The 27,958-nt window shown below is 37.8% G+C and overlaps 1 protein-coding gene across 1 annotated transcript; it reads left to right on the plus strand.

Annotated features, from left to right (window-relative positions):
• Window positions 1-27,958, plus strand: aspm (assembly factor for spindle microtubules). Its single transcript, XM_067416082.1, has 30 exons — window positions 1-368; window positions 1,288-1,431; window positions 2,706-4,131; window positions 4,275-4,343; window positions 4,430-4,531; window positions 5,754-5,900; window positions 5,997-6,233; window positions 6,852-6,919; window positions 7,042-7,183; window positions 7,268-7,398; window positions 7,931-8,106; window positions 8,268-8,413; window positions 8,519-8,604; window positions 8,752-8,964; window positions 9,141-9,345; window positions 9,478-9,626; window positions 10,661-10,789; window positions 10,879-11,073; window positions 11,186-16,195; window positions 16,301-16,450; window positions 16,636-16,802; window positions 16,890-17,049; window positions 18,966-19,175; window positions 20,313-20,462; window positions 20,769-20,960; window positions 21,316-21,508; window positions 21,582-21,736; window positions 24,418-24,594; window positions 27,342-27,511; window positions 27,605-27,958. The coding sequence occupies exons 1-30, from the start codon at window positions 78-80 to the stop codon at window positions 27,705-27,707; spliced, it is 10,893 nt and encodes a 3,630-aa protein (XP_067272183.1). The 5' UTR covers window positions 1-77; the 3' UTR covers window positions 27,708-27,958.

Here is a 27,958-nt window from a genome sequence, read left to right on the forward strand (position 1 = left end):
AACGGCATTCACTACAGCTCGGCAGACTCAATGACACATGGATTTAACGAGTCGTTGTTCTTTTAGTTGAGTTAAACATGTCTTTTAAAATTGCGAAAGCGGAGTGTTTGGACTTCAGTCCAACATTTGATTCTCAATGTAGTCGCGATAAACCTGGCAAGGAAAACAACACTTCAATTCCTGTGCTGAGTTTGCTTCAGTTTTCAAGGTCCCCTTTCGTGTCATTTGGGACGATTAAATTGGGATCGTCAAAATCAATGCCTTTGCGAATTGAAAATCCCACGGAAGATGCAACAACGACAGTCATAGTGGATAAAATTTCAGCATCCAAAGGCTTCTCGGTTGATCAGGCGTCTTTTACAATACAGGTAAGAAGAGAAGCTGCGTTTTGTCAACCTGTGAGCTCGACAGCGGGACATTATTTTTTGGCAAGCAGAAATGAATGTGTTAAGTAACTTAAGTTTGCATATTTAGTTATGGTAAAGTATAACTTAACTGTATCGTAGGACTGCATGCGTTAAAAAAAAAAAATCGTCAATTTACTCCTGCGCAATGCATGAGGCACCTTTACTGTATTAAAGGCATGCGTTAACTAACTTAGTTCACCAATAGGGTTAAATGTAAATTGTCATTTATTCACACAAATCTGTTTGAATTTCTTTATACACACACGCAGGAGATGTTTGGCTGAATGTTCTGAAGCTGTCAAACTAAAATAATAACTGTATTCTACATGACTCCGTAATGTAGTGTCTTCTGAAACAATATGAATATTTTCTATGGGAAACAAAACCAAATTAAGCTATTATTCGCTGGAAATCCCTTTCCCGTGATATTTGTGCAATGTAAATGTGGATATTAAAATTTCGTGTGTTAAAGTGTATTTAAAAAACAAGAAAAGCAACGGAATTGGGATGTGAAACCTGATTTGACATCTTGACACACTGTAAAGTTATTTGAATATTGAAATGTAGAGCTTCCCTGTGCAGAGAAGATTAATAACTGACATTTTGGTCTTTTTTACTTAAAGCTCTCGTCTTTAAAATACTTGGAATACTGAGCATAAGTATGAGAATCTGGTACTGTTTTTATGCTGCTTTTTGTATTTCCCTGCTGCCTTTTGATGCTTGATGACTTGTTCCAGTCCCTATTCACTTATGATATGGGAAAGGGCTGCATTAACATTTGACTGAATATTTCCATTTGAGCTCCACCTAAGAAAGTCATCCATGTTTGGAACTGCATGAGAGTAAGCTTGTAGTTAAAAGTGCGTTCTCTATTTTTCAGCCTGAGGACAGCATTATTTTAACTGTCACTTGGACACCAGTTGAAGAAGGTGGAGTTCGAGAACTCCTCAGCTTTGTCGCAAATGGCATTGTCAAACATCAAGCCATATTGCTCGGGAAAGCAGAGGCGACCAAAAAGAAAAAGGTAATTTTTGTGTATGATTATTTCTATTTAGTACTGGTAAAAAAAAACAAAAAAAAAGTAAGAATACTCCTTTGAAAGAAGTCTCTTGCTCACCAAGCTATTTATTTCTGTTTTAGTGCTGTTAAATCAATTAATTGAATCCAAAATAAAAGTTTGTTTACATAATGTGTGTACTGTGTATGATTAAATATACACACATGTAAGAATAAAAAACAACAACTTTTTTGGGGTTGGAATTTGATTTTCAAATTTGGGATACGAATTTTAGTTTTTTTTTGTGCACACCTGGTATCCCCCTTGAAACGGTTCTCATTTGCGCTTTCATGTGTTTACACTATAAAATCTGGCAAAATACAATTACAATTATTTCATAGCCTAGCAGTTTTTAATAGGATGGACAGTTAAATAGGAACCAAACCTTGTTATACTTAACAAATATATTTGCTGCTTAGTGTTTCCTGCAACAGACTATTCTCTGTCTAGAGCGCACAACTGCACGAGCTGATATGGAAGAAACACAAGCCTGAGCTTCCATTTTGGGTTAAGTTGCGTTGGTTTGACATTGATTGTGGAAAATAGAATAATAGAATAATAGAATCAAAATGTATTAGCCGTTTTACCCTTAAGGGATGTGATGGTGAGAATTTTACCTCACCGTCACATTACAGTGCTTTTGCACGGAGCGGCTGTGAACTTAATAATGGTTCTTATTTTTATCAATGTTGAAAACCATTTTTGTATGCTTAATATTTTTGTGGAAACATTGATACCTTTTTGTCTGGATTATTTGCTAAATAAATAAAGGTAAAAAAAGAACAGCATTTGTTTGATATAGAAATCCATTGTAACAATATACATGTCTTTACAGTCTCTTGATTAATTTAATGTGTCCTTGCTGAATAAAAGCATTAGTACTTTTTATTATTTTATATTACTTACCTCTAACCTTTCAATGGTAGTGCCTAGTGTATCATGGTTTCCAGCACACACAGCATAAAAACTGGAGTAATGATGCTAAAGATTTATCTTTACTATCATAGAATAACATGATGAACATTTTAAAACCTATTAAAATTGTAAATTTAAATAGTATTAATATTTCACAATATTGCTGTTTTTAATTTAAAAAATAAAATAAAAACAGCCTTAGTGAGCTGAAGAGACTTCTTTCAAAAACTAAAAAAATCTGGCTAATAGGCAATCAGTACTGTGTAAACCTAAAAAATATTTAGAGTTTGGTATAATTTGAGGACTTACAAATTTATGTTTTTCAGAAAACCCTATGGGATTCAATTAAATCCAAGAAGGGGCTCCCGGCACCCTCAAAAGAGAAGAAAGTGGCCTTAGTGCCAATAAAGGCTGCAAATAAGACATTTCATGTGTCTCGCCAGTCGCAATACAGAAAAGAGAGAACGTCCAAACCGTTGGCGCCATTGAACCATGCACTTTCTACCTATGGCTCCAGTGGCACTAGGACCAATGCGCCATCCTCCACCCCTGAGATGTCAAAGCCTGCCTTTGTTACAGAAACTTTTGATGATGCGCATTTGCAAACAAACTCGCCAGTGGTTGTCTTGGTACCAGCAGAGAGATTGTTTGATACACCTGGTAAAAAGGATGTGCCTTGTTCTCATAAACCAGAGTGCAGAGAAATTACAAGGGTTTTAAATAAAACGCTGTCTCCCGCTGGCACCCCAGTGAGGTTTGGAGACCCATGCTTTCAGAGCCCACTCCCTGTGATTGGACAAAATACAGAGAAGAAACGTTCTCTGTCTGTAAAAGATGCTCTGGACGTAATCGGATCGGATCTATCGCATGCGGTGAGCCCACCAAACGCTTGCTCAAGCTTTGATTTTTCTGATTCTCTTGAGTCTGAAAAAACGGCTCCAGTAACGTCATTCAGAGTGACTGCTGTCATTTCGCCACCAGTTAAAGTTCCTCACCCGAGGTTGACTTTCTGTGTGAAACCCAACGAAGTCATAGGCGTTGAATCAAATCACGATGCATTTAGGCTCAGGGCGTTGCCTTTTAGCTCCGCCACAGTGACCAAGTCGAATAAAGTTGATGACTCCATAGTAGTTCCTGATGGTCCCAAGAAGTTTACTGTGAATTCTACCACTGTGACCAAAAGCAAAGTAGATGCCTCTGTCGAGAGTCCAGGCTTGCGTAAGAAGAAAACCTCAAGGCGCAGGCTCTTGGAGAAGACCTTGGAGCTCTCAGAACCTAGTAATGTAGAATCTAACACAAGTTCTCCTGACAGCATCTCATCACTACCTGTCATTAGCTCAGATTCAAGTCCAGATGTGGCACTGGAGTCCAAATGTCCCGTATCTTCAGTGTCGCCTACAAAAGAGAGGCTGACCTCATATGGATCCCCTCCTGAACAGCTTTTGTCCGCATTATCTCCCATACAACCTAAAGTTTTGCCCGCTGTTAGCAGTAGTCCGTTAAGTGGTTTGGAGTTGGCAGCCGGACACGTCTCTGAGGAAGTGCAACCTCAGGAGCAGTTTCCTGTACAATGCAGGACACAGAGTAAAAAGAGAAAAAGTGATGAGTTTTTGCAAGGTCAGTCGGAAGATATGTCAAATGTCCAAGCGAAAAAGCGACATGTTCCAGCACGCGCAACAGAGCTTAAGAAACCGAGCCAAGAAAGAACGTTCACTTCAAGGTCCACATCTGGACGGCAACAAAAACCTATAGGTAAGTCAAGTAAACTCATCATGCATGTCATTCAACATGTAGGTGATGAATCTAGTACGTATTATCAAATGCCTACTTATTTGAGATGTTTAGGCATTCTGCAAATTTAGAATGTTTTAAATAAAATCTCTTTTTCCGTAAAGCTCCACCAAGCTCCAGAAAGTTCACAAGACCCCCAGCAAAGAAATCCATTCCAAAAACAACCCCACAAAGTAAGAAAACATTTTGTCGTTGAATAACTTTTAAAAATATTTAGTATGACCAATGATACTACCTTAAACGTATTTCACTGATTTAGATGGTCAGTCTGTGAAGTCATTGACTAGTTCGAATCGAAAGTCAGTGAGGATAGTGGCTGTGGCGCAGGCCAAACTGAACTTTATGAAACCAACACAGACAGGTATGTTTTCATTGATATATTCATGTAATTTATTTGCTGTGTTTTTAAAGGGTTATTTCACCCAACAATTAATCTCATGTCATTCCAAACCTGTAAGACCATCTTCATCTTTGGAAGCATTTATCTCTATTTTTTAATGCACCTGAGCTAACACTAACTAACAGTTGCTTTTTTAACTAATGTTATCAAAGAATAACTTCTGTAAAAATGTAGCTGTTCGCTGTTTGTTAATATTAATTCATTAACTAGTGAGGCCTTATTTTAAAGTGTTACCTATTGTTCTTTATCATCTTTTGCACTTTAATCTGTTTTTTTTTTTTTTTTTACTTTATACATTTTTGTGTATTGCTTCGTTGTATTTGAATGTTCCGTTTATTTTGTTATAAGAAAATGATTAAACCTGTTATAGTATGACAACACTTTTTTTGCAACGCATATCAAAAGCTTCAGCAATTAATCGCAGCATGAAAATGTGATACCGGCACATGCCTATTGAGAGTACAAGCTAGCTAAAGCCGGCAAATTAAGCTTATTCTGCGTAATTTTAAAACAATCCATGTCAGCCATTTCGCAACGAGACTGGAAGCCCCTTCCATTACGCAAATTTGTGTCTGTGAAGTGTGTCACGCATGAATGGAGCCAATAAACTTAAAATGTTCAAGTGTCCAACTATGCAAGAATAGCTCGATTTATTATTGCAAGTCGTGTCTGGTTGGAAGGCGCAGTTACACAGTTGACGTAGTGTAACAATGCAACGCTTCCAGAACGCTGCACACCCTTGGCCGACGCTGAAGTGAGCACCACAACGCATGTGTAAAAGTCGTTATGCTGTAGAACTAGGAACCATTGCACTGTTTACACCATGCCAACAGTGTAAGAATTGCAGGTTGTGCGATAGACTTGAAAAAATTGTTGAATAAAGTTTTTTTAAATTTTTTTTTGCGTACAAAAAGTATTTTTGTCGGTTCATAAAAAAAAAAAGGTTGATCTCTACAATCTCTACATACTACCTGATCCACTCTCTTTCTTGACCTTGAAAGCGTTATTGAATTGCTGTCTATGGAGGGGTCAGAGATCTTTGATTTCATCAAAAATATCTTCATTTGCGCTCTGAAGATGAACAAAGGTCTCACGGTTTGGAACGACATTAGGGTGGGTAATTAATGACAGAATTTTCATCCATGTAATTGGCGTAGTTGCTTAAGTTGTACAATCTTGACAGCCATTCCAAGGCACCCTTTGCCATTTGCTGCAAAGAACATGTTTTATGATGAGCGGTGGATTGAAAAGCAGGAGAGCGGCTTTAGCTGGTGGATGAATTATGTTCTCACTCCTGATGACTTCAAAGTTGCAACTGAAGTTGCTAAAGGTGTGTGCTTTTGTTTTGGTTGTTAGCATCTTTTGAGCTTGGCATTGTCATTTTAAGTTCAATTTATGTAACATCTTTCTCATTGTTTCTTCTTAGTGAATGCCTTATCATTGACTATGGGCCATGACAAATTCAACATACCCAAAGCACCGACAAAAGAAGAGTTGTCTTTTAGAACGTACACAGCCCGTCAACGGCTAAACCGCCTTCGGCGAGCGGCGTGCAAGCTTTTTACTTCAGACACCATGGTCAAGGCCATCCAGAGGCTGGAGCTGGAAGTAGAAGCCAAGAGGCTCCTTGTGCGAAAGGACAGACATCTCTGGAAGGACATCGGTATGAAATGCCAAAGGATATATGTTTTGTCAATGATTATGCTTGTAAAACAAGCTCTTTCTACATATAAAGGTGGGCGTACGCTGTGTAAGTTTGGACACTCGAGGTCGTGAGCCATTTGCACATGTTGGGACAAGTCGGTTAACCTGATAATCATGTCAAAGCAGATGGAACATGGCATGACTACTGCACGGAGAGCCAGTGGCCATCACATGGAGACCGGAGCTTTCAATGTTGCCGCTTTATTTTATAAGAATAAACACTGGTCAAAAATGGCCCGACTCCCTGCTTTTTAAAAAAAATGTGTTTAAAAATTGTCGGGAGGTGCTCGTTTCCTGTCAAACTAGGGCTGTACAATAAATCAAATTACTAATCGTGATTACAATTATGGATTCCACAATTATGTAATTGTTCAAAAAGGCGCAATTACAAAAAAAGTAAACTAGCATTATTCTGTGTTAAAGGTGTTTTTTCTTTCTAAAGGTTAAGGTTTTTATAATTTGTAAAAAAAAAATTGTTTTGTTTTATTAGAACTAAAACACAGTATTTTTTTATGTTTTAATGGGCGTATTTTTCAAAAGGTTTCTTGTTAATCTAATTTTTCACTTTATTTCTCAGGTGAGCGGCAGAAAGTTCTTAACTGGCTGATTTCATACAATCCACTTTGGCTACGTATCGGACTTGAGGTATTTATTTTTTGTGAAAGCATAATATTCATTTATATGCTTGCTGAAAATATATATATTTTTGTCATTAGCTACATTATGATTTCATGTATGCCACATCTTTTGTCCGTGAATTGTTTCAGACAATCTTTGGAGAGCTAATATCACTTGAAAGCAACAGCGACGTCATGGGACTGGCCATGTTTATTCTCGGACGTCTGCTGTGGAATCCAGACATTGCCGCTGAGTTCAGGCATGCTAAAGTGCCCAATTTGTACAGAGATGGTAATTGAATAGTTTTTTTGTCATGGTCTTTAGATTATTGCAGGTAGTGTGTCTGTAATAACACATTCTTTTTTTCCCACTCAGGCCATGAGGAGGCACTGTCTCGCTTCACTCTGAAGAAACTAATACTGCTGGTTTGCTTTCTGGATAAAGCCAAAGACTCCAGACTGATCGAACATGATCCTTGCTTGTTCTGCATGGATGCTGAATTTAAGGTGTGTGTGTCTTGCGATATAATCATGGCAGTTGAGTTTGTGGCTTAACCTCTTACAGTGCTTTTACTGCATATGATAATTCATACTCAGAATGCAGAACTGAAGGGACATTCATTATAAGATCGCTACGGTGACCGGGAGGGGACATGTTCACTTTTTGTCGTGGCCACAAGATATTAATTAGTGGGAACGTAGTATGTGATAGTAATTTGTGGCCTCGAGTTCATTTTGTTGAGGTAATGACATTATTTTGTGGCCACCACAATCATTTATAAACCTACACTAACACAAGAGAATACATCAAAATGTTCATCGCAGTTTCAAAATAGTAATTTAAACCCTCGCTCTTTGCGAGTTTGCATGTTTTTATTTCCACATTTTCTTGTTCAAGAAATTAGTTGCTGTAGCATTTCTATTGTAAACAAGTGGCCAAATATTACAGCTTAAGTGGACATTTTTTTTTTTTTTTTTTTTTTGCCTTATATTAAACAAAGGATATGATAATGATGTATTTTTTTTTCTTTCCCTATAGTCAAGCAAAGATCTGCTTCTGGCGTTCTCACGAGACTTCCTCAGTGGTGAAGGCATTTTGTCACGCCACCTCAGCCACTTGGGCCTAGCAGTGTCTCATGTTCAGACTCCTCTGGATGAGTTCAACTTTGCTGTGAAGAATCTTGCTGTTGACCTGAGATGTGGCATTCGTTTGGTGTATGTTTGATTTTGCATGTCCCTTTATTAGAATAAAATGTTTTAAAACAAAATTGCTGTTGTCCTTTAATCCAATGTTTAGATTTGGCATTTTAAAAAGGCCTCCAAATTCCAATGTTATGTATATATAAATCTCTTAATATTTCTTTATTTATTTTCAGGCGGGTCATGGAGCTCTTCACTCTGGACTGGACATTATCTAGAAAACTGCGGATACCCGCTATTAGCCGCCTGCAGAAAGTGCACAATGTTGAGGTTGCACTGCAGGTTCTGAAAGACAAAGGTGTTGACCTTAAAGATGAGCATGGTGAGTGATTCACCTGTTTCTTGATGATAAATATCTAGGAATTCTTTATGAAACTCTTCATAATTTGTACAAAAGCACACTGAATTTGTCATAATTTTCTTGAAGGAGCGAACATTGACTCCAGAGACATTGTGGATGGACACAGGGAAAAGACCCTGAACCTCCTGTGGAAAATCATATTTGCCTTCCAGGTATCGACCAGAGCTGTGTACCATTATATCGTCGAGCACTATTTTTTGGATAAATCATTTGGATGACTGATACTCATTTTTATCTTTTGATATTATATCCATTTAACGTGTAATTCTTTAAATGTTATGATATTTCTTTCGTCATAGGTGGAGGTGCTGCTTGATGAGAATCAGCTCAAAGAGGAAATCAGTTTCCTCAGGAAAACCTGGAGAACAAAACAGAAACTTGCTTCAATAATGGCTAACAAAGGTGTTGCAGTGACGAGAATGAAGGCGAGACAAGCATTTGAACATTCCAGCGAGAAGGTGACGCTTCTTCTGGACTGGGTCAATGCTGTTTCCGAGTTCTACAATTTAAAGGCGAGTCACAAATGAAATGATTTGCTCATGTATTCACTGTTATGTTGTTCCAAACCCATATTTTGTCTTTATGGAATCAATTATTGTAAATGTGTAATAATTTTCCTGAATATATTTGAACAATAACCCCCAAAGGATCCTATAATAAACAATATCTCTCTCCATTATTTTTGCAGGCTGAAAACTTCACGGTGTCATTCTCAGATGGTCGTATCCTGTGCTACCTCATTCATCATTACCATCCTAGTCATCTTCCTGCAGAGGACATACAACAAAGAACAACTCAGACCATAGACTGTGGCCACCGTGGCAGAGTGGAGCTCAACAACTCCTCGAGTGACTCGGACTGCTCTTTTGAAAATGTGTCCTCAATGCAAACTGGTACTCTTTTTTTCTTTTTCTTTGTGTAAATCACAGACGTTTTACTTTTAGGCGAACTATTCCTGTAAGAGTATGGTAGTCTGTACAATTCATAACTGTAAATGTTTTAGAACAGTTTGTTTTTTGCCTTAGGTTCAGAATCCCTGTCAGTAGACTTCAAAGAGCTACTTGAGAATGAGAGAAGTAACTTTAATTTGGTGAACACTGCCGTGTCTTCTCTTGGAGGCGTGCCTGCTATGATAAATCCAGAGGATATGTCCAACACTATCCCGAATGAAAAGGTACAAACATTTTCCCTGTCTTCTAAAGCTGCATTCTGGATGAATTGAGAATCACGATTTTTGTTTAAAGTGGAAAACTAAACAAAATAGTAATTTACTAGAGGTGCTGAGAAAATGTTAATTGCTGCAGTCCATTTAAAAATGTTGTTATTTATAAAATTCAGTTTGAATGAATGATTCACTGTGTTTTTGAATGACCTTTGAATTAATTGACAATGACATAAACATTCTTTCAGTATTTATCTGACCGTTTTCCATTCAAGAACTGACATCATAGACGTTGGGGATTTAAAAAGCTGCATTCACGCACAAATCTCTTTTGATATGTACAACGCAAGTACATTAAACCACTTACACAGTCATATAGCTGCATACACGAGCATTTTTACTGAGACCGTGCACTTCAGCATTTGAAATTGAAAGCAGCCTTCTGTCACAGTCACAGAATTTTAATATACAAGTCCACTGCATTCCAAAAGACATAAATGATGCCTTCGTAGAGCATTTGTAAGGAAAATACAGATTGGCGAGACTGCGCACTGCAACTATAGTATCAATGAAGCCTGCAAATGTCTTTGTAATTTGTTTCAACCTTTTGGAACTGTATGGAAGGTAATTTTATGGAAGGTTCGAGTGGTGTACATGTGTGAAGAATTGGAAGCAGAATACGGGTGTTTCTAAAGCACACTCGCCATCTTTGCATCAGGTTAAAAACTAAGCTCAGAATTGATTCTGAAATTCTTTGAATCGATCCAGAATGTATAGTGTCAAATTACATTCAAAATTGATATTTTGATCACTAGCGTAGCATAGATATAATTTTTCATATCCGAGCTGTACACTTTTATCCCAGTGCTACTTTGATGAATTTTTGTAACAGAAATAATGATACTGTGTGGTTGAAAAGACTGTGAAGCCGTTTCATACTTGTCAAAAGTTTAATAGACACATCCGAATTGTCATTTAGGAATAATATCGCATGGGTGTTTTAATTGAGATTGCAGTCTTTTAACGATTAATTGTGCTCCCCCCAGGTTGTCACATGTTACCTCTCCTTCCTTTGTGCCCGTCTTTTGGATCTCCGCAATGAAACAAGAGCAGCCCGAGTCATCCAGGGTGCATGGCGGAGATACAAGCTACAGAAGGACATTGAGCTTATTCGGGTAAGGGTATAATTTTTCTACCATGTCAAGCTGCTTGGAACTTTGATGTGCTTAGAACTTTTTTTGTGTCTTATTTTGACAATTCACAGCAAAAGAACCTGGCTGCCACTAAAATCCAAGCCCTTGTGCGGAAGTTCATCTCGAGAAGAAGAATGATTCGACAGAATAAGGCAGCCATCAAGATTCAAACATTCTTGAGAGGATACAGTGCACGGGAAAAATTGAGAGTTCTTAGAAAAGAGAGAGATTTTGCTCTTCAAAATGCAGCTGCAATTGTAATTCAGGTATGTTTGGGATTAGTATTGGTGAAAAAGTACCTAGGCATGTTTCCAACTAGTTACGGATTATATTATATTAATGTATCATTTTGATTTACATTTTCTTGTATTCACACAGAAAACATACAAAGCTTGGAGGGTTCAACATCTCCTGAAGAAAAACCGTGCCGCCTGTGTGATCCAGGCAGCTTTCCGGAAGTGGCATGCGAAAAAAGTTCTGGAAGAAAACATTGCAGCCTTGCGCATTCAAGCATGGTACAGAATGCAGCGTTGTAAAACCAAGTACCTGGATATGCAAAGGAAAGCAGTTTGTGTTCAAGCATGGTTCAGAGGTCACCTTCAAAGATGCAAGTTTCAGGCTTTAAAGAAAAGGCATGATGCTTCAGTTGTTATTCAGAGTGCATTCAGGGCCTACCTTGTCAGACAACAGATATCTAAAATGGAGCAAAATGCAGTCTTGATTCAGAGGTGGTTTCGAGCCTGCATGCAAAGGAAAGCAGATCAGAAGAAGTTTTTTGAGATTAAATCGGCTGTTATGGCTCTGCAAGCTGCTTTCCGTGGATGGAAGGTCCGTAGATCTGTGGCTCTCCGCCACCAAGCTGCACTTCTGATTCAAACTGCTTTCAGGCGGTTTATGGCACAAAGGCGCTATTTGTGTTTGAAAAGATCAGCTGTTGTTCTGCAACAGAGATACAGAGCTAAAGTATTTGGAGAAAAGTTACGACAAGAGTATATGGCTCTTAAATCCGCTTCAGTGACAATTCAAGCAATGTGGCGAGGACGAGCTGAGCGGAAGAAGATCAGTGAACTCCACAGATTTGCCAAAATCATTCAGGCTAACTATCGTAGATATGTGGCACAGATGCGTTTTCTGGAAATGAAACGAGCTGCCGTAGTCATTCAAATACGCTACAGAGCCTTCAGAGATGGACAGAAAGTGTATATGGAATACACTGAAATTAAAAGAGCAGCCATTATGCTACAGAGTGCTTATCGTGGCAAGAGAGTAAGACAAGAACTACAGAAGAAAAACAAAGCAGCAACTTTAATTCAGTCTGTGATAAGAGCACATAGTTGCCGCCAGCAGTTTTTAGCTCAAAAACGTGCTGCTGTTGTCATTCAGCAACGGCATCGCGCTTTTGTACTTGGGCGGTTGCAAAGAAGCCATTATGTCCATTTGAGGCAGGTAACTATAAGTCTTCAGGCCATATATCGCGCGAACAAAGTGAGGCAAAATCTGAGACGAGAGCATCAAGCCGCTACTGTCATTCAAGCTCAATTCCGAATGCATAAAGTACGCATTGCCTTTGTTGCTGTAAAGTATGCAGCGATCATCATACAGCAACAATACAGAGCCTACAGAGTTGGCAAATGCATTCAAGCTACTTACTTGCAAATGAAAAATGCTGCTGTAGTTATTCAGTCAGCATTCAGGGGAATGAAAGTTCGCAACCACTTACTGAAATCACACCAAGCTGCAACAGTGATTCAGGCACATTTCCGTGGACATTCCCAACTCAAAAAGTACCAGAGAAAACAGTGGGCCGCATCAGTTTTACAGCAGCGATTCAGGGCATTGATGACTAAAAATGCAGTCATGAAGCAATTTAGAGACATAAAAACAGCTACCATATGTATCCAGTCAGCTTTCCGTGGAATGATGGTAAGAAAGGAGATTGCAGCAAGGCACAAATCTGCAAAAATTATCCAGATGATGTTTAGAGCTTTCAAACAACGGTGTGATTACCTTGCTCTCAGAAATGCCACCATCCGTATTCAGCAACAATACAGAGCACTTGTAAGTGCAAGGCAACAACGCAAAAGGTATTGCTCCTTGCGAGAAGCTGCCGTCACTTTGCAGTCTGCATACCGAGGGATGAGACTCAGGAAAGAAATCAATAGAAAGCACAAAGCTGCAACAGTTATTCAGGCACATTTCCGTGGACACTCCCAACTCAAAAAGTACCAGAGACAACAGTGGGCCGCATCAGTTTTACAGCAGCGATTCAGGTCATTGATGACTAAAAATGCTGCCATGAAGCAATATAGAGCAATAAAAACAGCTACAGTATGTATCCAGTCAGCTTTCCGTGGAATGATGTTAAGAAAGGAGATGGCAGAAAGGCACAAATCTGCGCAAATTATCCAGAAGACGTACAGAGCTTACAAACAACGGTGTGATTACCTTGCTCTCAGAAATGCCACCATTTGTATTCAGCAACAGTACAGAGCACTTGTAAGTGCAAGACAGCAACGTAAAAGGTATTGCTTGTTCCGAGCAGCTGCCATCACTTTGCAGTCTGCATACCGAGGTATGAAACTAAGGAAAGAAATTGACAGAAAGCACAAAGCTGCAACAGTTATTCAGGCACATTTCCGTGGACATTCCCAGCTCAAAAAGTACCAGAGACAACAGTGGGCCGCATCAGTTTTACAGCAGCGATTCAGAGCATTGATAACTAAAAATGCTGCCATGAAGCAATATAGAGCAATAAAAACAGCTGCCATATGTATTCAGTCAGCTTTCCGTGGAATGATGGTAAGAAAGGAGATAGCAGAAAGGCAAAAATCAGCAGAAATTATCCAGAAGATGTATAGAGCTTACAAACAACGGTGTGATTACTTTGCTCTTAGAAATGCCACCATCCGTATTCAGCAACAGTACAGAGCACTTGTAAGTGCAAGGCAACAACGCAGAAGGTATTGCTTGTTGCGAGAAGCTGCCGTCACTTTGCAGTCTGCATACCGAGGGATGAGACTCAGGAAAGAAATCGACAGAAAGCACAAAGCTGCAACAGTTATTCAGGCACATTTCCGTGGACATTCCCAACTTAAAAAGTACCAGAGACAACAGTGGGCCGCATCAGTTTTACAGCAGCGATTCAGGGCATTGATGACTAAAAATGCTGCCATGAAGCAATATAGAGCAATAAAAACAGCTACAGTATGTATCCAGTCAGCTTTCCGTGGATTCATGGTAAGAAAAGAGATTGCAGAAAGGCACAAATCTGCGGAAATTATCCAGAAGACATATAGAGCATTCAAGCGACGTCATGATTACCTTGCTCTTAAAAATGCCACCATCCATATTCAGCAACGGTACAGAGCACTTGTAAGTGCAAGACAACAACGTAAAAGGTATTGCTCCTTGCGAGCAGCTGCCATCACTTTGCAGTCTGCGTACCGAGGGATGAGACTCAGGAAAGAAGTCGATAGAAAGCACAAAGCGGCCACTGTGATTCAGGCAATGTACAAAATGTACAGAACAAGAGTACCATTCCATGCTATAAAACTGGCTTCATTGGTCATACAGAGGCAATACAGGTGCCATTTACTGAGAAAAGAGGCAAGAGAGAACTTTTTAAAGCTGCGGCATAGCGTAACAGTGATCCAGGCTATTTACAGAGGAAGCCGTGTACGCCGTGATATTGCTAGAATGCATTTTGCTGCCACAGTCATTCAAAGGAAGTACCTTGCCTACAAGCAAAGGAAGCACTTTTTGTCCATCCGGGCAGCTGTAGAATTCTGTCAACGACGCTATCGATCCATTTTAATAGCAAGACGTGTTCGGAGAGATTATTTTGCTAAACGCCAAGCTGTTCTTATAATCCAGGCAACTTTCAGGGGAATGCAGGTCCGGCGACAGGTCCGGAGAGAGCACAAAGCTGCAACGATCATTCAGTCCCATGTGAGAAAGCACATCTTCAAGTTGCGCTTTCAGCGGCTTCGTTGGGCAGTGTATACCGTTCAGCAACATTTTAGAGCTAATAAAATGATGAGGCGAGAGATGGCAGCTCTACAGGAACAGAAGAATGCTGCTTTGATTCTACAAGCAGCCTATCGTGGCATGAAGTCCAGACAGACTTTGAAGCAAATGCATCAAGATGCCACCACTGTTCAAGCGACTTTCCGAGCTTATAGTGCTCGTAAGAGGTATTTAGCCATGAAATGCGCTGCCATTGCCATTCAGCGACGGTATCGTGCTGTAAATGCAGCGACACGGCAGAGAAAGAACTTTCTTGAAATGCGTCAAGGGGCACTTGTTCTGCAAGCATGTTATAGAGGTCTTCAAGTTCGGAGGAAACTTCTGCTACAGCGTCAAGCAGCTGTCTTGATTCAGTCTTATTTCAGAAGACACAAAGAAATGGTCAAGTTCCAGGCCATGAGGCTGTCAGCCATCATTATCCAGAGCTATTACAGGTCATATGTCCAGGCTAGAGCAGATCGGGAGAGCTATCTACGTTTGAGAAAGTCTGCTGTTGTCATTCAAGCATCTTTTCGAGGACACTCTCTCAGGAGACGTTTGGCAGAAAAACAAAACGCGTCCATTATCATACAGGCTGGCTTCCGCATGTACCAGCAAAGGTCCGCTTTTAAGAGGCAGCGATGGGCAGCCAGGGTTCTCCAGCAGAGGTTCAGAGCTTTGAAACTTCGAGACGAGCATATGAACAGATACCAGCAGGTGAGGAAGGCTGCTGTATGCCTGCAGAAGTCTTTCAGAGGGATGAAGGGGAGAGAACTGGCCAGACGGACCAAGGCTGCAAGAACCATCCAGTCCTACCTCAGGATGTCTGTCCTAAGACAGCATTTCATGAAAGCAAAGGCTGCAGCAATCGTGATTCAGTCTGCGTACAGAGGCCATTGCGCCAGAGTTCAGCATTCTAGGATGCAAGCAAGTGCAACGCTCATCCAGAAGTGGTACCGATCACGTAAACTGGTCCAGAAAGATCGGAATGGTTTTCTTGCTCTTAGGCAAGCCACGCTTACCTTGCAATCTGCTTTGCGTGGAATGCTGGCAAGGATGTTTGCAAAAAGAAGACGGGCTGCGATCAAGATTCAGTCAGTGATGCGCATGCACATGCACCGCAAGCGCTACGTGATGCTTCGCTCAAGTGTCCTGAAGTTGCAAGCTCAGTACAGAATGTTTGTGGTCCAGAGAAAATACCGTGTTTTACAGGCTGCAGCGGTTATACTCCAAACGCGTTACAGAGCTCATAGGGCAACTATGGAACAGAGGAGCAGTTACCTGAAGACTCTCCAAACTATAAAGTTCCTTCAGGCCAGAGTACGTGGACACATTGAGTACAGAAGATTTCAGAGATTGAGGGCAAGTGCCATCACAATTCAGGTAATCACCATGTAGTTATATTCTGTCTGGTCATTTATTTTAACTTGATTCACTGAAAATTCAACGGAATTGATCAGAAGGCTTCTTTTCTTGCCCTCAAAAAAGGCTCATTATCGAGGAATGATTGAGAGACGCAGGTTTCAGCAACTCAAGGAGTCCGTTCTGGTTATACAGAAGCATTACAGAGGTTTCCATCTTTGCCAGAGAGAGCGTGCACAGTTTCTTCAGCTGCGAAAGTCTGCTGTTGTGATACAGGTAAGCATGTAGCAACTCTAAAATGTATGTTTGATTATACTTCTCTGAACCCATTTCTCTAGTCCTGCAATAACCCTGCTTGTTTGTTTTTTCTTGTACACTTGTTTTTCTGCTTGTTTCTGTTTGTCATATTATTGCATATGTGTGTATATTTGATCTTTTTTTTTGTCTCTTGTTAACTTCAGAGAGCATTTCGGGCTTATCAAACAAGGCAACATATCTTGCAAACACAGGCTGCCCTGAAAATTCAGTCCTGGTTCCGAGGACGCCTAGCTAGACAAAACTACATCTTAAAACAAGCTGCTATTGCAACTATTAGACAATGTATTCAAGCAAGACGCCAACGTGCAAGGTAACCAATGATAATATTTTATTCTTCTTTTCTTCTTTTAAAGTTGTGTCAGGAATCACAACATGACTATTTCTTCTCCTTTCCAAGATTTCTAGCAATCCAGCACAGTGTCCAAGTCATTCAAAAAAGATGGAGGGAAACTCTGACTGCCAGAAAACAGCGTGCTGACTTCCTAAGATTTAGAAAATCTGTTATATACATCCAGGCATTATGCAGAGGTCGGAGAGTAAGAGATTCCCTTCAGAAGGTAACTATTCTCTTTGTTGGAATCTAGGCCATAACCATTTCATGACATTTGCGTTTTTTTTACCAAAGGTTAAAGTGATACTTAACCCAAAAATGAAAATTACACCATAATTTACTCAGCCTCAAGCCATCCTAGGTGAATGTGACATTCTTCTTTTAGACGTATACAGGGTTATATTAAAAAATTGCCCTGGCTAATCCAATCATTATAATGGCAGCACAAAATTTGAAGCCGGTCTGGCAGAAGCTAGACATTTTAATTTATAAAGTTTTAAATATTTATATTTTTCTTACACCAACCAGTCGATTCACTCTAGGCTTTTTTTTAACCCCCTGGAGCTGTATGGAGTATGTTTATGAAGGATGGATGCACTTTTTTGAGGTTAATTTTTGGCTGCCATTATAATGCTGGGATTAGCCAGGGCATTTTAATAGAACTCAGATTCTTTTCGTCTGTAAGAAGAATGTCATATACACTTAGGATGGCTTGAGGGTGAGTAAATCATGGGGTGAAGTCCATTTTTTGGGTGAACTATTCCTTTAAGGGGGTGAGGCGGATGTTATTGATTTATTTAAGAGTTCAAAAATTAAAGCATTTAAAAAGGATTTAATGGAGTAAAGAGTAAAAATAAAATAAGGAGGGTTGGGTTGTCTATGGTAGTTACAACCCTGGGGGGAAAATGTTATTATATAGAAAAATGTATTATATAGGTAATATGTTTATCTCAAGCATGCTTTTTTTCTGTGCTTGGTCAGAATGGCTGTCAAGTTTGATTTACACTGACACCTAGTTGTGTGGATGCAGTATTACACACAAATGTACATTTATTACACTACTGACATAACTTTTTCATGTGAGTGTTCTTTATAATAAATATTTATTAAAAGTTAAATTATTGTCTTTGTGTGTAAGGCTTTTAAATACGAAAAAATAGTGTGCACATATATGATTTAGGAGAACTTGTGCTTTTGAACTTGTCATGTTGTTTTGCCAACAATTTGTGTAAATTCCTGTAAACATAATAGACTTGCGCAATGATGAACTCGCTCAGTAAATACATACTATCTAAAGTTTACCATTTGTAGATAAAATTACAGAGAAACTGTTTTCAAAGTCCATTTATTTCACAGATTGTTGACATTATACTGTGTAACTTGTGTTGCCAAGCTTTTCTTATAACTTGTCTGTCTGTCTGTCTGTCTGTCTATCTATCATATCTATCATATCTATCATATCTATATATATGTATAATATATATATATATATATATATATATATATATATATATATATATATATATATATATATAATATATAATATATAAAATCATTGTCCATCTGCACTGTGAAGCGCCGTCCGATGAGTTCTGAAGCATTTGGCTGAATATTAGCAGCCAATTGTCCCAGTACTTTTTAAAAGTCTGCAGTTAAAGCACATCTTGTTGATTTCATTTTAAATCCATTGTGGTGGTGTATAGAGAATCAAAAGTTTATGTTTTTGAATATTCTTATAATTTCTTATGCTCATCAAGCCAGCATTTATTTGATCAAAATACAGAAAAAACTTTCTGTGAAATATTACAATTTAAAATAATGGTTTTCTATTTTAAAACATTTTTCCAGCATCATTACTCCAGTCTTCTCTTCAGTGTCACATGATCCTTCAGAAATCAATTCTAATAGGCCAAATTACCCAATTTTTAATATAAGATTTATTTTAAAAAAAATCCAACATTAATAATAAATCAGCATGTTACTCTAGTCTTGTGCTATATGCAAAAGTTACACTTTTTTCATATAGCTTTAGTGGGTCTTTGGAAGTCAATTATTTTATTCACAATAAAATCTCAACATGAAAATGTTGTTTACCAACTGTTAAAAAGCAACACCAAACCTTCCGTGTATTCTTTTTCACAGCAAATAACAGCTGCTGTGAAGCTACAATCAGCTTTCAGAGGCTTTACCCAAAGACGACGGTATCACCAACAGAGAGCTGCCGCCATCATTCTGCAGCGGCGTTTCCGAGTCGTGCAGCTTGCCAGAGTTGAGGAAGAAAATCGAAGACGGCGACACAATGCCGCTGTTTATCTTCAGGCTTTGTGGCGTGGTTGGCTTGCGAGACAGCAGGCAAGTTGTCTTTTGTATTTGTTGTTTTTACTAAGGCTGTGCACAAGTAATTGACTATTGAAGGATTAGCTCTGCAACCAGCTAGTTGGAGTAAAATTTCTCGAATGCCATCCATAATCCAAAGTTTCTTGAATCAATTGAAGGGACTGAATATGGTAAATGTTTTGGGCCCGGTTTCTCAGACAGGACCTAGGCTAATTCAGTTCAATTAGGACATTTAAGGATCTTTTATAAATGTGCCTTTGGAGAGAGAAAAAAAACATTACTGGTGTGCATCTTAAAGGTGGGGTAAGTGCTTTCTGGTAACCGTTGTTGTTATTTCAAATCACCAAAACAAACTAGCCCCTACCCCTAAAAGGGTCTCGGCCCTATTTTGATAGCTCCGCCCCACACATGCGTAGCCCATGCAATGACTATGGCAGAATCTGCATGTTACTAATCCAGGTTGAATATTCAATAAAAAAAATTATTGAATAATAATTTTTCTCCGTTCTCCGAAACCGTTCTCATGAACAACTCGATAGAACACAAGCTCGATAGTCCAGCTAACGACATATTCCATTTATGACCGGATAAGGGTTATATAGATCATGAAAAGAGAAAACAAACGTATATTAGGAGCATAGTATCTTACTTGTCGCACACATTTTGTGAGCTGATGCTTGAAACAGACAGTGAGGAGATTTAGATGCCACATGCGGTGTGGAAATGAACAGGTCTTTATCATCGCTGAAGTGAGTGACAATAAGATCGCGAATGGACAAACAAATGAACATGACACGAGCATATTCAAGCAAAAGCTAGCATATATTAGTTCTTGGCTAATGTCCTTAATGTGTGACTCGTGTGTTTTGAATAATGACGTGCACCGAGGCTCTCTTCTCACCATCAATAGTACACCCGCCCCGTACCTGCTGATTGGCTACAGGTTTGTTATTGCACTCGGCCCGAGTCCATTTTGTAAAACAGTTTTGTAATAACACTTACCCCATCTTTAAGACATAGCAATGGCTCTGACATATTTTAAGAAATGTCAGTGCAAGTTGAAATAGCTCAAACATGCATTTTAGTCTGGGACTATTCTTAATTCTTGTCTGTGAAACTGGGGGATAGAGTATTAACTTGTTCCCTTTATAGGTAAAAGAAATGGCTTGTGCTGCAAGACGTCATCGTTTCACAGCTGCCATTTACCATCATCTCTGTGCAATAAGGATTCAGAGAGCTGTGCGAGCGCACTGGGCTCTTAAATCGGCCAAGAAGAAAATCTCTTCAGTCCTATACATCCAGGTACATTTAATCCTTTACATGTTAAAAGGAAATCATTTATGTAATTGAATTCCTTCAAAGAAACACATTATTCAATACTGAAAGCTGTAAAATTAAATGTACCCCTCAACATAACTTGATTGATGTTTTATGTGTGTCATAATCTTGGGAATATCACTTTTTAAAAAAAGTTAAATTGGATTTGTTAGCCAGAGGTAACATTGTGCAATAGAAGGTTAGCCCTTAACATATTACACATTTTACCTAATATAAATGTTCTTAATTTAACTACATTTTCTGTTAAATTTCCTCTCCCCAAATTTCTAGCAAAGTTTTAGGGCAAAGCTGCAGAGAAAGCGATATCTTAAAGACCGAGAAGACATCATCAAGACCCAGAGGGCAGTGAAAACGTGGTTACGTCGCCGCAACCAAGCTGCTGATACTATCCAGTGTGCAGTCAGGAAGCTGCTTCTTAGACGTCGCAAGGAAAAGCTACAACGTGGAATAATAAAGGCGCAGGTGTGGAAGAAAGGGCTTGATACATAATGCATATACATTTCATATTATGTAGCAAGTTTTCTTTGTGTATGTATTTTCTTTCACTGTGCACAATGCAAGTAATATTTAATTCTAGATTAGTATTACTAGATTCAATGACTAAAAACAAGTATTCTGAATGGATAATTTCATTTAAAAATGAAACCCAGTAGTTCTGATTAAGGGTTTTCCGAGTAAACTAGTTTGCTTGCTTTCTTCTTGAGACCATAAAAGGCAGTATGTTGATGTTGTCTTTATCATACAATGACAGTGTTTTAAATTTTGCGTGAACAACTCCATTATTTGACCTTTTGCAATATGATTGAATTGCTTTCAGGCACTCTGGAGGGGTCATTGTTCAAGAAAACGGCATGACACAAGCAAAGTCGTTTCCATGAGGCGACGTCTCTGGGAAGTAAATCAAAGGGTGAAGGAAGAGGACAAGCTGTGTAACAAGACTACAACAGCGTTGAGCTACCTGCTTGGATTTCAGAATTATGCTTACATTATTGCAGCCTTGAGACATTTAGGTAAGGCGCTGTTTTAAAGATATGAGGTTGGCTGTATCATAAAATGTAACTAACATTTTTTTTATGGTTAAAGAAACTGCCACCAGACTTTCACCGGAGTGCTGCGAACGCCTTGTTGAAAGTGGAGCAACACACACCATCTTCACTTTGATAAGGAGCTGCAACCGAAGTGTGCCTTCAATGGAGATCATCACATTATCCATCCAAGTCCTTCTCAACCTATCAAAAGTATGTTGCCTCATAATTTGTGCTGTCAAATTCTCTATGCCAGTGGTTCTCAAACTTTTTACACCTTTTTACATTCAAAGTCCACCTTCAGCCCAAAAACAATGGTCTTAATCAGGGCTGAAGGTGGACTTTGAATAAGGGTATCTGCTAGGGATGCACCGAATATTCGGCAACCGAAATTATTCGGCCGAAAATAGCCAAAAAAAGCACTTTCGGCATTCGGCCGAATAAGTAAAAAGGCCGAATAATTTTGGCCGAACAATGACGTTTTTAATGACGCGATCAAAAAGTAACCCACGTAGAGTAAGAGATGCGTGCTTTATGCAGCAAACATGTCAGCAGTGTGGAAGCACTGTTTAGTGCTGAAATTTAGTGCTCATGTCATCGATGAGAAGAGGAACCGACTTTCATGTGAGAAAGCAGAGAAGCTACTTTTCATAAAGAAGAACCTGCCACTTTTCCTGAAGAAGTAGGCTAAGTAGGCTTATGTCTAAGACAGTTATTTATTTGTTGTGGGTTCATCCACATTTTTTGCACTATTCAATGCACATTAGTTGTTGTAGACATACAGAGTTACATTCTTTCAGCAGTCAGTTATAGGCCTAACATAGGCTATTCAAGAAGGGGGGCTTCTAAGATGGCCAAATAAAAATATATTTTTTATTTTACTAATTATTTATTTTAAGTTATGTTGTGCTTAGTTTGTATAATATCTGCTGGAATGTTAAAAAAAATTCAGTGTTAAATAAATATTTTGAAATTGTATTTTTGTTATTTGATTTATTTCTCTGAAAAGCAACACAAAATAGTAAAAAGCAAATTTTTACTATTTAATTATTATAATGGTAAAAAAAAAATTGCCAAATAAATGGAAAAAATGCGAAACACCGCGTTCGGTATTCGGCCTTCGGTCTTCGGCCAAGCATTTCATTATTATTCGGTTTCGGCTTCGGCCAAGAATTTCATTTCGGTGCATCCCTAGTATCTGCAGGTTTTACCAAGACCATTTCTAAGACCATTATGAATTAAATTTAAGACCTATATCGCGCAATAAAAAAAATGCATAGGTGCAGTATCACTAAATTACTTGCAAAGCGAATTCATTTATTTAAATTGAACAAAGTATTAGTAATCTTATTATACATAGCTCAGTCCCACCGGGATTAGCATATATATATATATATATATATATATATATATATATATATATATATATATATATATATATATATATATATATATATATATATATATATATATATATATATATATATATATATACACATATATATATATATATATATATATATATATACACATACATACATACACACACACACACACACACACACACACACACACACACAATACATACATATACACACACATCCACACACGTTACATTTTTATTTTATCAAAATTATTTATTTTATTTTGTGGTAGCCACAAATTTGCGAACATTTTTATTTTTTTCATAATTAGGATGCCACATTAACCATAACAATAGTCACACATGGCAATACAACAAACAAAATGAATGAATCTTGTTTGGTATTACAAAAAAGGCTGGTCCAGTGGTGTGCTATCTATCTTTATTGCTTGGGGTGGGAAATATGACTAAAATCTTACAAGTAAACCACAGCAATAAGCAATTGCTTAATAGAAGTAAAACATTTTCAAGTTATTAAGTAATCAAGTAAACTGGTCAGTAATACTAATAAGGGCCTACTTATTAACAAATGACAATAGGCTATTGTCAGAACAGGACAAATTAATAAAACTTAATGATACATATCTACAAACAGTGCTTTAAGTGTGCTATTTTCCCCGTTTGTGTTGTTATTAAGCTATATTAGTTTGCTTTCACTTTGAGAACTTACTAATTCCCAGATCCAGAACTTACTCACACATCCCAAACCTTTTTACTCAAGTCAGATATAGACATATGCATAATGTGTGTATTTGATCGTTCAAGAGTAGGCTAATAGGCCAAAAAAAACAAAACAAAAAAAACAAACATCCAATACACTCACGCGAGCGCTGACAGGCAGCAAACACACGCAGTCTGACATCGGAGTTCGGCGTATACATCACTGTTATTAACTCTTTTAGTGCAATCGGGTATATTATACTTTTATTTGGTCATTATGCAAGATGGTGAGAGATTCGCCTTTGCTTTCACGATCGCGGAACTGCAAGAAAGGTCAGCTGAAGAATAAAATCTGTTTTATGCGTCTGTGGGGTACGATCAGAAAGAGGCTGGTGCCAATAACACGAAAGCTGATTGGCTGCAATACAAGATGCATACTGATCTAATTTGTAGTTGTAATAGAGCGAACAATAGTTGGACTAGCGAAAGAAAGAACAACAACACCACGGAACACGCGCGCTGCGAAAGAGCTTTTCATAACTTATCCACCTCCACCTCTTCCCATCACAGCCAATTCATATTTAATTCAGCGATTCCTCCGCGTACCACTAGTGGGAGCCTGCATACCACTTGTGGTACGCGTACCACACTTTGAGAATCAACGCTCTATGCTGATTAATTGCATATTTGCTCATCATATATATATATATATATATATATGTATATATATATATATATATATATATATATATATATATATATATATATATATATATATATATATAATTTTTTTATTATAATTTTTTTTCAGTACAACAGAACCACAGATGCAGTTTATGATGTGGACAACTCTGTAGAAACCCTCCTGGATCTTCTGCAGATCTACCGTGAGAAAGCTGGAGATAAGATTGCAGAAAAAGGTGGCAGCATCTTCACCAAAGCTTGTTTTCTCTTGGTTCTCTTGGTCCAGGATGAAAGGAGAGCAATGGTGGGTGTTTTCTTATAATAATAATAATTTGATAGGGCCTTTTAAAAGTTTTACAAAGATAAAAGAAAAATACATTGAAATGGGGAAAGACAAAATGAAAGTGTGCATCATATCAATTTAATAAAAAACTATGCAGGGTTGGGAGGGTTACTTTTAAAATGTATTCCTCAAAATATTTTAAGTGGTCATTAATGGACCATAATTATTGCACAAATATTATTTAGTACCAAAAGAGCTCTTCAAAATATAAATATAACTAAACTACAATATTGAGCATTTATTTAATTGAGAAATAGTTCAGGTGTACGGTCACATTTGACTATGATAGTAAGGAATACCTCAGGGCTAAATACAAGAAAAACATAACATTAATGTCAACAATGTTGCATTTCCATCGATCTCCATAATAAAATTATACTGTAAATGTGGTTGATGAATCAATGCACACTATGCTGTACTGTTTACCAAAAATAGCTGTAAATACCTGTATAGTGAAGCTTTAATCTATTCAGATGTATTGATTGACACAGCGCTGGTTTGTTTAGAACTATTGAGAGCGCCATGATCACGTGACTGCGCGCTGCGGCGAGATGAACGCATGTCGCAACTGTTATTCAACATCTCTGGTGTTAACCGTTATGCCACACTAAGTTTTTTTTAAAAATGTAAAGCTTAGATTTTGTTTCATATCAAAAACAATTTGGATTTTTTTGGACAGAGTGAGACTTTAGTAAGATTGGGATTCCTTTGATTATATCTATATCTCCATCTATCATGCATCAATCTGTCATCTATCTAATGTTATAAATTAGAAGCATATGTGAACCCCGTCTGTGAAACCCGGCTAAAGTCGCAAAATTTAATTATGAGATTTTTATCGTCAATGTTCCATAGCCATAAAAATGACGAAAATAGGTAATTTGTGTTTATTGCTGTAAATGATAAATTATACTAAGGAATTTGAGATACAATACTCAATTTTTAATTCATAACATTATAAATACTGAAATTAGTGATTTTATTGACACTACACTTTATGCTTTTGCACAAAAAAAATTCCGGATGCGGGCTCCCTAAACATGCGGTCTCTCCCATTAAACATTTTAATCATCTCGGGGTTTTTCAGCGCAACAACACCAGCTGATTTGTATGTTATTCAGTTCAGGAACTTCTTTTTTTACCATTAGGAAGAGAAATACATTAAAATCAATCGGCAAAATAAAAGCGATACTACCCCTGGGTCTTTAACAGACAGCATTAAAGGCTACTGCTCCTTTATGTAAAAAAGATAAGGAATCACACACTGCTGTTGATTGAATAGCTTTTGTAAGTTTAATAAGGATTAATTTTTAATTTAAACAATTAAATATGCAGTAATTCTTCATTTGATTACTTTATTACATTTATTTACCTAAAAACTAATGTTAGACCTAGGCCTACCTGAAAAGCCCGAAAAGCATTGTTTGGTTAGTAGCCTATCTATGCTCAATAGTAATTATTTGTGCTGCTGCTTGTATTTAAGTTATTTGTTCTTTTCTTTATTTTTATTTGACAGTAGTCCTTTTTTCCATGAACATAGCAAATACCGAACCATACAGAAACCGTGAACCTGAACCTGGGAACATAAAACCTTGATACAAACCGAATCGTGAGCAGTCTGTACCATTACACCCCTAGTGTAACGTATGCAAGGGTGTGCCACAAAATTAAGAACATTTTCAAAGGGTGCCATGACTGAAAAAAGGTTGGGAAACACTGGTTTCATGAATTAAGTTATCTAGGCTATTTGACATGGCAGCACTTAAACGGGAGCTGGAATAGAAAAAAGCTGATTGCTTAAAAGGCTTTTCCGATATTAATCTCTGTGGAATTACCCCGAATAATGATATAACCGGGTTTATTGAAGAAAGTGCAGGTTTGGAACAACATGATGGTAAATAAATGTTGACAGAATTTTCATTTTTGTGTGAACTATCCCTCTCTTTATTTTTGCTCCAGTACTGTACTTAATGTTACAGTAGCCCAGTAAAATAATTTAAGTTAGAGATTTTATACTGAAATGTAATTTATTAATTCATTTATATATTAATGACTTTTTCCATGGATATTTAATTTTATTAATAAAGTTATACAAATAATTTCAATTAATTGCTGCTACAATCAAGCTCTTGTACCCCCAATTTGTTTGAATGTTTTTGTGCTTTTTGGACATGCGCATCATAATAAATAAGCCTGTTTTACAAAACTTTAAGAATTTTCCCATAAATGTGTCATATATCACTGAAAATGGGAGAATCTCAGCTTTAATGTGGTATATGGCTCATATTCAGGTGTTTACATTGAGAAATTCCAAAAACATGATTTTATGTAGAAAATAGTGAATCACAAAAAATGACTTTAGCTGGGTTTTCACAGACAGCGTCACACATTATTAGGCTACTTATAAAGCCTTTCGGTAACCTACAGTACACACACCAGTAAATATAAAAAAATAAATATTATATTTAATTATGGCCTAATTAATTATAAGAGATGCCAGTCAAAATGCCTGCGTTCCCTTTTAACTGGAAGTCAAAAAATGTAAATGGCTTCAATAAAAGCTAAGCTCAGCTCGTTCCTCAGTTTAAAAAGACTAATCAAAAAGCTGGGAAAAAGTGTTGCTTAACATTCTTTTAGCTATTTTCAGGAAAGTTGTCATGAAACTTTGTTCAATAACATTTGATTGTTTGAATGTTCTTTTTAAACAGGAGGTCCGAAAGCTTCCAAAGATTTTGGATCGCATTCGTAGCATCTACCGACTCACGCTTCGAAAGTACAAAATGGACACAGAGAGAAACAAAGTCAAACAGAAAATGAACGCATCTCTCAATGGAAGTTTCTTCCAAGCCACCCCTCGGAAGTCAAAACCAGTGACCAGGTATGCGGATCTCTGCTATCTGGAAAATTATTTGCCTTGGTTTGTGTTGTAAGGAAAATACTGATCCTGACAATTTTCTTTTATTTCCCTTAGGTTTGCTCCAGACTGGGTTCTACGCCGTGACAAAATGAAGGACATCGTGGATCCTCTTTGTGCCATTCAGATGCTGGCTAATGCTCTTGCCCTTGTGCCTTGAAAATATCGCAGCAAGAAAAAAAGTTATAAACCTGTGTGCTGCCAAAGTGCTTAACTGTTGCTCAAAATAGTGTACTCTGTTGGCTTTGTAAATATTGTGGTATTTTTTTATTTTTCTGTGTGTGTATATATTTTTTATCCCTGATCTCTTAAATGTTGTGGACTGTTTTATTGCTGCATATAAGGGTCTGTGCTGTAAAATGCACATGTTAGCTTTAAGATGCTGTAAATAAAAGTGCATTTTGGAATTTA

The sequence above is a fragment of the Pseudorasbora parva genome, chromosome 14 (genome assembly GCF_024679245.1).
Source record: "Pseudorasbora parva isolate DD20220531a chromosome 14, ASM2467924v1, whole genome shotgun sequence".
Classification (NCBI taxonomy): Eukaryota; Metazoa; Chordata; class Actinopteri; order Cypriniformes; family Gobionidae; genus Pseudorasbora; species Pseudorasbora parva.